The sequence below is a fragment of the Genypterus blacodes genome, unplaced genomic scaffold (genome assembly GCF_046128005.1).
Source record: "Genypterus blacodes isolate CSIRO-AG114 ecotype Tasmania unplaced genomic scaffold, CSIRO-AGI_Gbla_v1 ptg000108l_1, whole genome shotgun sequence".
NCBI classification, from domain to species: Eukaryota; Metazoa; Chordata; class Actinopteri; order Ophidiiformes; family Ophidiidae; genus Genypterus; species Genypterus blacodes.
In genome coordinates this window covers 129,759-144,567 of record NW_027466912.1, presented here as the reverse complement: position 1 = coordinate 144,567, position 14,809 = coordinate 129,759, and the positions used below count along the sequence as shown (strand labels likewise).

Genomic DNA, 14,809 nt, shown 5'->3' with positions numbered 1-14,809 from the left:
TGTACCGAGACTGAGAATTGACACACAGTATACACACGGGTGCCACGATGCACACGTCATATTTGCAGTATGAACGCACACACACACACACACACACACACACACACACACACACACACACACACACACACACACACATATGCTCCAACCTATTTCAAGTTTGAAATTGTACATCTCACACTCACTCACACACAAGCAAACACACACACACACACACACACACACACACACACACACACACACACACACACACACACACACACACACACACACACACACACACACACACACACACACACACACACTGCTCTGTCCCGCCTGGGAGCACACTACACTGTGGCACGCTGGAGACCCAGGCATGAAGAACAATTATGGGCAGCAGTAACTGCAAGCTCCCCCCCCCCCCCCCCCTTCTGCCGCTACCAGCCTCCCACTTACCCTCTAATCTCCTCTCCACACTCACCTCCTCTGTGACTCCATCTACTCCAGCTGTGTTGCTGCCTCTCACCTCGGCTCACCTCCATCTTTTTAATCCACAGTTCCCCTCTTCACTACCGTCTTCCTCTCTGCGAAGCCCTGGAGTGGCCACAGATAACATAACGCAGCAGTGAAGACTCTGGAAGTGAGATTCCCCACTTGACAAACAGTAACACATATGTTGGATACGGTTGAGTGGTGTGAGGCTAAGAATCTTGTAACCCAGCCACTCAGAATGAATATGCTGTCAGAAGTAAAATCTATCCCGTTAGTGCTATGTTATCACGCTAATCATAGTCGATCAAAATTTGTTTTGGCGATAATTTAGATTTAAAAAAACCGCAGAAAGATATTTTTTAATATGCCTGGAAAATAGAAGCACCTCTCATTCAGGGCTGATCGGAAACCTCAGCTTATCTTGCATCGTTCATGTGCATAGATCTCATAACAGTTAAACTCTTCATACTTGGATCGGCCTCGTTTGCAAGAACCTGTTTAAATGGCTCTGAAATAGAAAACCATAACAGGCAGCATCATCATCGTTCTCTTTGGAACTGAAAGATGAGGCTCTCCGTTTAAGGACACAAGTGGAGACGCCGCTACGGGTGTATCGCGTGTTGACAGTGATGTGACGTGAGAGGAAACTGAGGGCAAACAACAGCTGCCCAGCCTGCAAGTGCGTCAGCGTGTCGCTCATCGACGTCCCGAGAGACTTTGGCTTTGTATAACGGCATAAAACAGCAGTGTGGACGGAGCGCTGGATGTCCCTCGAGACGACTTTCTACTGGAATAATGGTTTGGATTTTATCATTTTTCCTCCACTTTTCGGGGTCAGGGTCCGTGTCAGACGGCAGCAGTGGAAGGTCTTTATTCTTCTGATCTTCTTTCAGTCGCCACATGGTCACTGGTGAATGACTGCACGTTGCTAAAACTTGAATGTTCTACAGACAAACAGCCTCGGATGTAAGAGGAAAGGTTCAGTCCACACAAACACAAGCACCACAGCACCTAACTGGGAGTTTGAAGAAGAAAACCCTTTTGATCACCGCTCTTGTTTTTCTCCTTCTCGTCCTTCATTTCTCCTCTTCCTCTTTTTTTTGTACTTACTTGACTGAATCATCTTTTCCTCGCCTTCTGTCACCTTGGCCCTCATTAATCAACATTGCATATGCATAAATCATACAGGGAAGCATTTCAGAGAAAGATGGGTGGATTTATTAGCTGAGATTTATGCTGAATGTGCAGAGGAGAGGTCAAAAAGGAGAATTCATTCAATTTATAATGGACCTGAACAATACAGGAAGGCATAATCAACCAACAGGATTGATTATAATAGGAAATAGAAATGGATACCACAGCTTTACAAAGCATGTTTACTAAAAACCTTATTTGATACTTTACATATTTAGAGCTACGTGTTGTGTGGGACTTACAGTGTATAAATACATGTTTAGACGGCTTTGCCTGTATTATATTGTGCTGTGTGTGTAGAGTGGCTCATTGCTCAGCTCATGGTGATACGATTTGGTTTTATTTATTGCTGCCAAGTCTGTCCAACAGTGGACAAAGAATGGAACTGGCATTCACAGCCCAACCATGAGCTGCATAATGCATTCTGTTCTCTGAAGCATATTTCAGAGGCTCAAGGATGCGTATAGGTTCTATACACTGTTGCACAGCAGGCTGTAGAGGAAAAAGGGCTGTCTGAAGGAACTGCTGCATTTCCAATAACATGCGCCGTGTCAATTTCACTTATATTACCTTGAATCATTCAGCAGGTTGAATGATCTTAAGTTACACGTGTGGTTTGCAGTTGACTGTGCCATGAATCACTCATCACTGATCACTGTCCCTACAGTAGCTCAGTTGGTGTATAATTGATAGATAAGTGTGTTTTGTGGTTGCGTGTTACAGTTAAATAGAGATACTGTATCTTGGACACGTGGCGTTCCGTGGCATTTGGTCCATATCAGACAGGTCATCTCCCTCTGCTCTTCTCTGTATAAGAGAACGTGTAATGTCTGCCACAGTCCTCGCTTTACTGCAGCAGTGCAGCTGAAGGCTTCAGACCCGACCTGTCAATCTCAAACAAAGCAGACATCTTTCTTTCTTTTTTGGAACTCTAGAAGAAACGCTGCTCTTATTTGTCTGAGCCTTGTTGAGAGTAAGGGAGGGGACGCACAGTTCCAGCAGCATTGGAGGAGCGGTTAGTAATCACTGCAGCCTGTGGAGGTGATTACTAAACGCATCGCTCCCTTTTTTAACACTGACCACCAAATCTCTGGATCTAAGAGCCTGAAATTTGTCATGATGGTACACATTTGCTTTGTTTGAGCTTGCATTTTGTTCACCTATGACCGGGCCAAAGTTGTCGACAGAGCTCTTTCTGTGTAGTGTAGTAGTGTGTGGTATGTGTTACCCCGGGAGCTGGATAGTAAGCAGTGGAGACAAGAACTTGAGATAAGGAGTTTGACAGTCATTCTGCAGACACCTACCCACGCTCTCTCTCCCTCTCTCTCACACACACACACACACACACACACACACCATTGAATTTGGGATTCAGCAGGCAGATATTGCTTCACAGCTGTGATTAGCCGGGTGCCTGAAAAAGAAGGAAGTCGGCAGCATGCTGACTCGTGTGGCCATTAACCGGCATCACGCTTCGCTCGCATATCTGCAAATATGTCAATTATGAAAATGCGATTACGGCCTTGTAAGAGGAGGAGGATTTGTGTTATCCCCAGCTTTTCCTCCTCAGCACTGTCTCTCTCTCTCGCTCTCTCTCTCGCTCTCTCTCTCTCTCATATCCTCTGTATCCTCATTCACCTCCAGGCCTCTCCTCTTGCCCAAACCAAACTAAACTCAACTCTCCCGTGTGTCTCGTGAAATCACTTTCAGTTCTCCTGTGCCTCCCACTCACGTTACACAACCCAAACACAAACATTCTCTCTTTCTCGGTGTGTGTGTGTGTGTGTGTCTGAAGACAGATGCAGGACAGATTTAATTTTGTTTACTGCTGTTCAATCGTTTTTTTTTTTTTTTTTTTACAAAAAAGAGGATTGATTGGAATTGAGAGAATGATGGACAAAGGTGGAGAAAGGAGTGAGACATAGAGGGTGAGCCAGATGATGGATGATGGATGGATGGAGAAAAAGGACAAGTGGATGGGAAAAAGATGAATGAGGGTTGAATAAAGAAAGGTGGAGGGTGAGACTCATTGAAAGCATCACCTTGGGTCGTTGCCGGGCGCACAGGACAGACTGTACAGGCTGTAACTTCACTGATTCCTAATGATGTCTGAGGAGCTTTAGTGAAGCCGCCTGAGGCCACGTTCTTGTCTGAAGCAATGAAAAAACCGACTCAGGCACTAAATTGGAAATTCCAGAAGTTTGCAATACAGTGTAATCTGGAGAGATTTGAAAAGTAAGACCTGCAGAGCTGACGTGATCCGATCACGAAGAGAAGTGTGTGATCGCAATGAGCGGTAAGACGAGCGATACAAAGTCCAACCGGAAGCAATACTTTGTCCGCAGAACACCGAATGCTGCCGAGATTAACAGGGGAAGATGAAAAACACGAACGACAAGGAGGAAGAGGATGATCCTAATGTGCAGGGAAGCAATGGCAACACTTAAAGACGGAGGATGAATGGACGGGACAGGGAGGAGAGGGGAGGACTCGGAGGAGGAACGAGGGAATGGGGAGAGACGGCATCCATTTAGAAGAGACGATGAATTGTAGGAGGAAGAGGGCGAAGGGAGGCGGGGGGGGGAGGAAACGAAAGGAAATGGAAGACTTCTTTGCTCCCTTTATTGACTTCTCTCCGGTAATCTTTGTATTGTTTTCAGCAAAGGAGCGCAAATCCGTCAGCAAACACACACCAGAGCCTGGCTTGTTTTCTAAATCACAGATGGCCCTATCAGAGGGGAGCGTACCAGTGTTTCAACCAGTGATGGAAACCGTGGGGAGAAACATGGTCTAGCAGGTGTGTGTGTGTGTGTGTGTGAGTGCGTGTGTGTTGCAGAAGTCTATGAATAGCGACACTGAGGGAAAAGGCTGTCAGAGTGGTAATTCAGAGCTCTGGCTGAACCCATCAACGCTAACATTGGGTGAGAAGAATGGAGCCTTGTTGAAGAGGCATTCTATTACACAATGTGCTGCTAGGAGCGCTGCAACACATCACACACTATGTGGAGTGTGTGTGTCGGGGTGTTAATATCAGTCAGACTCAGCAGAGCAGAGACAAGGAAAGGATAGATGCCCGTATTGCTCGCTGTACCTGAACGCCTCGTCCTCTAGCAGTGAGCTTAGACTGAGTCACTGTGTCTGCAAACTCACGCCGCCACCTGTTTGGCTTTGGCAAGAATGTGGGAGAAACACTTTACTGTTCTTTCAGTGCAAATGGAGCAAATCTCCCAGTGTGCCCGGCAGTCACAGATGGCGGAAGGAGCAAAGTGAATATCTAAAAAAAAAAAAAGAAGAAGAAGTTTATTCCTCTCTGTGACGGCTTTAAAGGAACAGGAAGTCTCTACTGGGGTCTCATTTACTCTGACGGCTAATATGACATCATTTGAGATGTCATTTTCAGATTTCTCAACTCCTTCGCCCCGGTTAGGTGAGTTGCAGCGGAAATTTGCGGAGCGATCTGGGGGGCGGGCTGAGTCGGGTGGGCCAAATTGCAGGCTGGGCGGGCCGGAGGTTCCCAACCCCTGGTTCAGGTCCACGTTTCACGCCCGGTGATGAAGCTATTAATAGGAGGCAGCACACACACTCTGCTCATCTGACTCACCTTCAGAGGCGTCACGTCAACATGTGTGTTGACTTAAGTCCCCCCCTACCGCCTTTCTCCCTCCTCTGTCTTCTTCCCTCTCTTTCTTTCATCCTTTTGTTCTTGTTCGTTTTCTTCGTCCTGGTCTTCAATTGCTGTTCTTCTCCTCTCTAACTCCTGTCTCCTCCTTGTCCACCTCTCTTCCTCCCTTCTCTTCGTCCTCTCCCTCTCTCGGTCATCCTTACTTTCTGCCTCTTCTTACCTCCTCCTGGCTTCCTTTCCCCCTCCCCCTCCCTCCTTGCTTTGTTCTCATTCCCTTCATCCTTCCCACACTCATTTTCCTTTCCTTCCCCTCCTTCTCTCCTCCCCTCTTTCCCCCCTCCATTCAAAGGAAGTGGGCACAGAGACACAGAGGGGCGAGAAGCTCTGCCTGCTAAACAGTTGATGCACAACCACACTCAGAGCTCCCCTTCTGTGAGCGAGTGAGTGAGTGTGTGTGTATTTGTGCCCCCTATAGAATGGAGCATTTGCATGTGCACGAGTGTCTCTGGTCATATGAAGCATTCTCTATAAGGGAGAAAGAGAGAGAGAGAGTGTGTGTGTGTGTGTGTGTGTATGTGTATGTGCATTTTGTAGCAGCCACTGGTTATCATACTCATTCTCCTTATTTTATTCAAGTCCAGCTGACTATTGCCTCTTCCTCCTCTGTCCATTCTCTGTCCCTTTACATTACACACACACACACACACACACACACACACTCACTCACACACCTGGACAAAGCTCTTCAGCAGGTGTTACTTTTGTGTCAGCACCATCCATTTGGCATAATGGGTGTGTGTGTCTGAAAAGGTGTGAAAGAAGGTGTGTGTTTGTCTGTGTGTCTGCCTGTCTGTCTTTCTGTCCGTCCTGTTTATGTCTACCTTTCCTTTCATCTCCAGCAGCCTAATTAATGTCATCTGTCTCACTTACAGGGACAACCCTTCTCCTCTATCCTTCCCTCCTTCCTCGGCGAAATTGTCTCGCTCCTCCCCGCGTTCATCTTCGCCGTCTCCTCTCTCTGTCCTCTGTCCTCTGTCCTCTCGGATTTATTTTCATACATGCAGTGCATCTCCGGAGGTCTTCTGCTACCTGGAATAGTCACTAAATAGAAAAGGAGGGATGGAAGAGTAATGTTTTTAAAGGTCATCAGCCCTCGTCCGCTTGTCTTACTGTGTTCTCCAGCATCTCAATAGCATTTAGTGTTTATAAGTTATGTAACACGACAATGCCATTCATTTATTGGTGACACACTGTAATCCATGGTCATCTCTCTCTCTCTCCCTCTGTAACAGACAGTTTCCAGTACAGCGTCTCCACCGACGGACCCCGCCACCTCCTCCTCCTCCTCCTCCTCCACTTCCACCACAACCACGGCTAAGGCGGAGGAGAAGAAGCTTTTATCTAAAGACTCCATCCTGTCGCTGTACGCCAGCAGCTCAGTGGGCAGTCAGCCGCAGAGCCAGCAGCAGCCTGCACCAGGGCAAGGTAACGCACACACACAGAGACACACACACACACACACACACACACACACACACACACACTCACTCACGCACCGTTTCATAACCCTTCATCATCCTGGTGAAGTCGACCGGCCTCCACGGTGTTTTCCGTCAGCTCCACGAAGTTACAACAGAAAAATGGCACAAACTCATTTGTAGCATTTTGATTTATTTGTCGGTCAGTTTTCGTGTTTCATTAAAACGAACTTGTAACAAGACCCCCCCCTCACTTGTTTGCCTCTTACCTGCCCTGCAGCTCGCCTGTCAGCTCCAAATTGATTCTTAGCGTTAATAAAGCTGAATATCAAGAGGGTACAATATTCTGTCCCTCCATGAATTCATTAATCTTGCAGTTACAACATTTTACAACACATTCAGCAAATCGCTCAAATCGGCCACATCGCTGCTGCATGTTATGGTGATTATGTAATGAAAACTAACTGACAAAGATGGGATGATAAAGTCACACACACACACACACACACATACAGTAAATGGAAGTGTCAACACATACAGGGACGCCCCATGCTGCCTTCACTGACCCCCCACTGCAGCGGGAAAAAATACTGAGGCGTCTGCAGATTCACACTCATGTCTGTTCATACGAGCAAAAGCCGACGTGCCAAGACTGTGTGTGTGTGTGTTTGTCTGTGTAGGTGGCTCCTCACACACACACATACATACATCCATCCATACATAAATACATATACAGTATAAATATCAACATGTTTACAGCTTAGGGAAGCATAATTGCCTACATGTTTTCTTAGTGGGAGTACATTTCTACAGCATACACACGGTGTACGTTGAATCTACTCCGCCACGATTATGGAAGAGCACCGAGGATTAGGAATGGAAATCAGGATAAAAGATTTTCCAGCCAGTGATGAGAACCATAATGTCCCCTCTGAATCTGAATAGATGCTGAGGGATCTGTGGAGATGAAAGCCAAAGTAACCTTGCCAGGCTAATGCCCTAAATCACCCACTTCCACTGTGTGTGTGTGTGCGTGTGTGTGTGTGTCCTTGAGTGGCTCCCCCGTAATGTAACCAAGCTGATGTGACACAACACACACAATATCCTCACTGCCATCTGCAGCGGAATTATCAACATCTCTCAGTTCACCGAAGGCACAAAGTGTGAGAGCTTCAAGTAGACAAATGGGTTCTAATGACCCTCACCGAATCTATATGTCTGCTCATAGTATAGGAGATGTACAGAAAAGTGTATCTGCATGTATTTATAGCTCTCTTATATGAGTTTGTTATGTTGCCAGTTAGATCAACCCTCTCATGCTACATTAGATATGTTGTCTTGTCGCGCCTGAAGGCCTCTCCTTCAGTAAAAGAAATGCCAATATTTATTCTTGTTTTGATTTGCCATTTATCACTCTCCTTGTTGATGTTCGCGGCTCTTAGAGTGAAAATGAGGTGATGTGACTCATCAAAGTGTGACTTCCTGCGAGACAGTATTGCAAATATCAATTCTAGTTTACCTGCAGTCTCCACTTTACTATGAATCTGTAAGTATCTTTGCCTTCCTTTCAATAATAGGCCAGTTTATACATTACATTACATTACAAGCATTTGGCAGACGCTTTTATCCAAAGCGACTTACATTACATTACCACCCTTCGCAGAGGGGGGAGCAATTGAGGGTTCGGTGCCTTGCTCAGGGGCACCTCGGCAGGGGCTCGAACCAGCGACCCTCCGGTTCCCAAGCGGAAGCTCTACCCACTGAGCCACTGCCTCCCCTTTTTATACTTTATACTTGCTGAGGATTGTTCCCCATACAGGGAATCCGTGTTAGGGTTAATGTTTGCAGGCCGGGTGCTGATTGGTCCCCTGGTGACTGTGGTGGTCGTACAGTAATGATTTTCAACCGAACAAGCAGGGTTGTGTGTAAATATGTGTGTTTGTGTGTGCTTAATGAATAATTTCTCCTCATTTCCTGTGCTGTTTATTACTTCAGTCTTGTTCCCGCTCTACTTTTCATCTAATTTAAAATTGCTTGACAGTCAGAAAGCACAGAAATACAAACCTGTGTGTGTGTGTGTGTGTGTGTGTGTGTGTGTGTGTGTGTGTGTGTGTGTGTGTGTGTGTGTGTGTGTGTGTGTGTGTGTGTGTGTGTGTTTCCTCCAGCAGGCGTGTACATGGGACAGCCTCAGATGCAGTTTGCCCCCCAGAGCTTTGCCCCGGGCACGGGTGGAGCCATCCCGCCCACCAGCATGATGGGGGGAGGAGCCATGATGCCCGGCATGACTTTGCCCAATGGCGGCTACCTGGGCATGCAGCAGGGCGCCATGCCAACTGGCCAAGGACAGAACATGTATGGCATGCAGCCACAGCAGCCACAGGGACAGTGGAACATCAATCAGGTAACACACACACACACACAACAAAAATACATCATCCACTCCAAACACACTGCAGGATGGTGATGATTAATGGATCTGAACATTTAGCTCATTGGAATTCCAATCCTGGGATTTCCCTGCATATTAATCTTTAAGGCAGCACGTTGGAATGTAAAAATTCAATTAACCTTAAAATTAGCATCTCTTTCTTTTCTACCACCGCGTGAAACAGCCCCATTATTGTCCTTTCTTTACCTTTTGTTTCCTGCAAATGGATCCTGATGGAAATATTTCTTTGCTCGTAAAAATTAATCTCCGTTCTCTCGCAGCCTTCTGCTCTTAGGCCCGACGCAAAGCCCAGCGCAGTAATGACCTCAGCTCTTCATCCTCGCCAAAAGCCCTTGAAAAGCCTGTTTAATCAGATATTCCATCTTTTTTTTCTTTTCTTTTTTTTTTTTGAACCAAGGTTGAGGTGCAGTGATGTAATGGATTCGTGTCCCATTTGTCCTCTAGTACCTTGAAATGATTTGCCGGAGCGCATAATGAATTTACTGCCATTTCTCTTGATATTGAAACCCAGCTCATAATGATGTGTAACTAGCTGGAATAGTGGGTTCTGAATGCAGATGTTGAGGTTGTTCCATCTCTCCGATTGTTCTTCCTCACTGCCTTCAGCTCCTCAGATGTGCTGCCAGTGATTAAACGTTGGGACCGCAGCCTGCCGGGTTAAACCAACACACGAGACCAACGCCGGCCCGCCGCTGCTTAAAATCCAATCTGCCGCAGTCACTGTTGCTCAGCTCTGATATGATAAATGCGCTGCGGGATGATTGATGAGGAAGAAACAAAAACCCCGGGCCGGCTCAATGAAGGCTGCCTCTGTAGTTCACGCTTACTGTTTCCCCTCCCCGTACAAGCGTCTGATCACAAACGGCGGCGGCGGCAGGAAGTATTTATAGGTCGAATCGCAGCTCCGCAGCCGGGTTACAGCATCAGAAGGTAAAATGTGTGCCACCGGTTTGCGTCACCGAGCTTTCGCCGAGTTACTCGCTAACCAACCAGGTGCCTAAATGTCACGTTCAGGTTCCAGCGAGGAGAGAAATGCTGAGGGAACACAAAAGACGCTGCTAATGAGGCACCAGAGTGAAGAAGAAGAACAATAAACTCTTAAACTGCTGAGTGTCGACATAGGAAATGAGACTTTTATGGTTTGAGTTGTTTGTATTATTGATATTCTTCCCCAAATTGAACCCGGTTTCTTTTAATATTCAAGGTAAACACACGAAACCTTCAATGTTTGAGGAACAAGTGAGAGATGAAACGGCGTTCTGTTCGTTCGCACCATCCGATTATACGCACGTGCTTGGGGTTTGATCACAGCGCTTTGGTTAGAAATACAAATTTGATCTCGTCGTGTGAAGATGAAACATGAAATTCCTTGCATGCCTTCACACACATAGACACACACACACACACACACACACATACTCATTGGCAAACACACAGCAGCATCAAAACACGATCAATACAGGCTGAAATGAAACACACAGGAGGGTTGTCAGCCCATCTGCCTCTGAGCTTTCATAAGCCTTTTCTTCACCACACACACACACACGCACGCACACGCACACGCACACACACACACACACACAGGCAGACCAAATATCCACTTTCTATCTTGTGTGTGTGGCTGCAGCGGTTGTCAGCATCTTGACAAGTGGGGGAGGTTAATTAGAGATCATAAATCACCACTGAGAGACACACACACACACAGATTTAAATACCTTCTACAGTCAAGGTATGTTGTGTGTGTGTAAGTCGTCAGATTGTGCACGGCAGCGCTACAGTATGAGTTGATGCGCTCGACCGCACGTTCGTGTTTTGCCTCAGTTTTGCCTTTTCCAACACACACACACACACACACACACACACACACAGTCACAGGCACACCACCACAAGCTCTCAGATGACCAGAGTAGCGAGGAAGGCTGCAACCAACAGCACATTTATAATAGATAAGACTGAATGGACACAGAGGAGGAGGACGGCAGGAAGGAGGTGAAGAGCGAGGGGACATTAGAGAGGTGGACGGGGGGAACATTAAAGAGCTGAGGAAGAGGAGGGGGAGGAGAACAGCCCGAGGATGGAGGAGAGAGCAGAGCAGAGCTAAAAGAGGAGTGTCCCCCCCCATCCCCCTCCCTCCACTTCTGGGACGAGGGAACACTCTGCCGTCTATTTTTGCCCTTCAATCAATTCTGGGCCGGGGCGATAGACAGGAAGAAGTGTCCATCACCACATGTCTCCGTATTAATTGGACGATGACCCTCACAGTGTCATACGTTCTCCTCTCTGCTAGGATGCTGTGAGAGGCGGTGGACAGCAGCTCGTTCCTTTGTTTCCTCCTCTCTGCTCTGAATCTGTTAAACCCAAACCTCCGCTTCACACAGTTTGTGTGTGTTTCTCCCTCAATCTGCGTCTCTTGCTGTCTCAAGCTCCTCCCACACCAAAACACAGACATTTGAATGTGTTTCTCCATCTGTCGAGACCTTCTGTCTGCACTAAAACTGCATTTTTCAACCCTCGGTAAATGAGGCATTTCGTAAACGTTCCCCAAGAGTGGATCGGTCCGACGAGGCCGGCTTGTGGTTTTAATGCGGGCCGAGACGAAACCCAGCACAAAAGCTTAATCAGATCATAAAAAGCATGGCGGTGTTAACGACGCCGCTTCCTTTTTACACATCCAGCAAAAATAAACAGTAAATATTCAAGTGTTAATCATTTCTACCACTGCCACCCCACAATCCTACCCACCACCCTTCCCCCCCCACACACACTTTTCTCCATCTCTCTCCTGACCCAGATGACCCAGCAGATGTCCGGCGTGGCTGTGAGCAGCGGCGGGCCGACTCCGGGCGCGCCGGCGGCCGGTTGGCCCGCGCAGCAGGCCTCGGGTCAGACCCTCAGCAACCAGCTGTGGAAGTGAAGATGAGGTTCACCTTATCAACAGAAAAAAACATGCACAGCAACAGCTCCACTTGTCTGTAAAAACCTCCCTCCCTCCTTCCCCTCTCGCCCTCCTCCCCCCTTAAACACAACCTTCCCCCCCGTGGTTCCTCTGAGACGCTGACATCATCACAGCGGACAGTTTCTTGCGGGGGAACAACTACATAAAAGAAAATAAGACAAACTGGCAGCTTTTCCTGTTCTGTCTGCTCCAATTCTTGCGTCTTTCTGATACTTTGGTTCTCGTCTGAAGAGAGAAAGAGAAGCGAATAGAAAGCTGCCGCACCAATAACGTTCAAGTGTCTATTATAGTAATGTCACTATTAGATCATTACCAGATGCATAGTTAGTAGTTGTAGTGTTTGAAAGCCTACAGTAGATAAGGCGATCTTGTGGTTGGTCTTCGCTGCCCCTCCCCCTCTCTGTAGTGTATATTGTGACCCCTCCCCCCCCTCTCTATTACCTCCATTCTGTAGGGTGAACTCAGCCTCATAGCACATACTCGTCTCAGCAGTACTGTATTTACTATTTGTGAGTAATAATGTGAAAACTGTTCCAGAGCCATGGGAGAGAGAATCGGGCCCCAAACCTCTGTTGGTTTTTCCTTTAACCGCTTTGACTCGTCTTCATCACTCGCCGCAAACCGTGATGGTCAAAGTAAGCTTTTGCCGTTTCTCCCGGTTTAGTTTTCTCCCGATTTAGCACAGACATGTCTCGGTGACGTTCTACATCACGGGGTGAATCTGGTTCCTCTCTGGGCCGGTCGGGTGCGTTTTTAAACCAAATGAGCCGGATTCTTTGGAAACTGGGCCCTCGACCCAGTTAGGAAATTCCCAGTGTGGTTGGAAACGAGCCATTTCCCCCACATTCCCTGAGGCAAAACGGAAGCGCTTACCGGGAATCACAGCAGCGTCTTTGACCGCTGTTTGAAGTAGAATATCCGGCATCAGGTCCCGTTTCTACCTCTGCTGGACTAACCTGACGCCTAAAATGTCTCTATTCATATGTGACTCCGCCCCTCTTTTCAGCCACCCAACGCTTTTTTTTCCGGTGTTACTGTTGTGTGCAGTACAAGAGAAGCACAGTTTTAGCGTGAGGAACATAAACCTGGACGACCGTTGGGAGGGCTTTGACCGGCGGGGTTAGGATGACGGCGAAGAACAGGGACCTGGGGCGGGACAGCCCTTGCAATATGGGACCTGTATGAAAACAATGGATGGGTCCTATCATGGCTGCCCCGGTCCGTCTTTACTGAATCCTTTCAAGGCCGCCGGAGGAGAAAACGAACAAAATACACACACACAAGTATGCACACACACGCAGCTCAAACCACACTGCCTAGTGCCGATGCAGAGATTAATTTCCATACGCACAGGGTCCCTCTGCCATGCAATAACTGTAGCACATTACACACACATTAAGTGTGACAGACAGACACACACACACACACACACATATATAAATAGAACTCTACATTACAATCATTTTGTCCTCCAGGTTTATTTCCAATGTGTTTACATTTTCTGGTGCCTAGTACAGAGAAAAAAAAGTGGTTTCCGTGCATTCAGACGGTAAATAGCCATGGATTTCCATTGTGTGTGTTCATCTTTGTCCAATGACTGTTTTACCTGTAGTACTGTTTTATCTTCTTGGCCATTTTCTTTGTTTGCTCCCTTTTCTGTTCCAAGTTTTACAAGAGGGTCATTTGGAATAAACACTGTTCTCCTGGATTCAGTCTTTTTTTTTTTCCCGTCACACACAACTGCACACACACCCCCTCCCTTAACCTTCAGCCTCCAGGACTGTACTGTTAAGGAAACACACTCTCTCCCTACTAGCCCCTCCTCTTCGTCGCCTCCTTCTCTTTATTCCTTGTCCTCGAAGATGCGTTTTTCCTTTTGCCTTTGTTGTTCAGACGCACAGATGTTACATTATTAACGGCGCCCTGTCAGGAGAAATAACCTTGCTGCTGCACGTGCCGCCTTTCCTCAAAGCGCTAGGATAGCAGAGGTCACGTCGGTGTGTTCAGCGCTGTGGTTCGGGACTTTCCGTAAATCATACCACATTACCGTAAACAAACGAACAGGATCAATGTTTTCATGGCCTCTGCACTCTTGTCTCCATTGGGAGCAGCGGGGTCGTGTTTGTCTTTAACAGCTTGGCTTTATTTCAAGCACAAACCCCAAACCTTTGTGCAGTAGGAAATGGTTGTGCCATGATGGGAAATTGTCTTTTTCATGGGAAACGACAGCGATATTGGAGAAAAGTTGGCAATAGATTAAAGGTCAATGATTAGGGTTCATCTCTGGGGAGCAAAACAAATATCTACAAAAGGTTTCATGACAATCCAGCAACCAGAAACCACTTTGCACGATGCCCTATTTTGGCCCGGAGGGAGCGTGTCCAAAATGGCCTCATGGGGGCGTTAGGAGAGGTCAGCAGACGGAGTTATGTGAGCGGTCAGTTTATTTGTTTATGGCAACAAGGTATCACAGATCATTGGGTGATAATGTAGTAAAGATTAAGAATGAAACATGTGGCACTTTTCTTTTTTAAATTTAACAATAAAATTGCACATTTACACTTTTTTTTTACATCAGCAAGCCTTGAATGGAGGGAAAAGATAAAGAGTCGTATTCAGTGCCGTGAGACATCTGT

General features: G+C 47.0%; 1 protein-coding gene across 4 annotated transcripts in view; it reads left to right on the top strand.

The window, feature by feature from the left end:
• Window positions 1–14,809, top strand: part of LOC143008943 (stromal membrane-associated protein 1-like) — a 57,903-nt gene that overhangs the window by 42,621 nt on the left and 473 nt on the right. For 2 of the 4 annotated variants that reach the window (XM_076160919.1, XM_076160917.1), the window contains 3 exons: window positions 6,583–6,775; window positions 8,934–9,169; window positions 12,009–13,881. In XM_076160919.1, coding sequence (XP_076017034.1) covers window positions 6,583–6,775; window positions 8,934–9,169; window positions 12,009–12,131 — 552 coding nt within the window. In that variant the 3' untranslated portion in view covers window positions 12,132–13,881. Of the gene's footprint in view, window positions 1–6,582; window positions 6,776–8,933; window positions 9,170–12,008; window positions 13,882–14,809 lie in introns of those variants that run through there. The other 2 variants (XM_076160918.1, XM_076160920.1) reach the window with 2 other exon arrangements.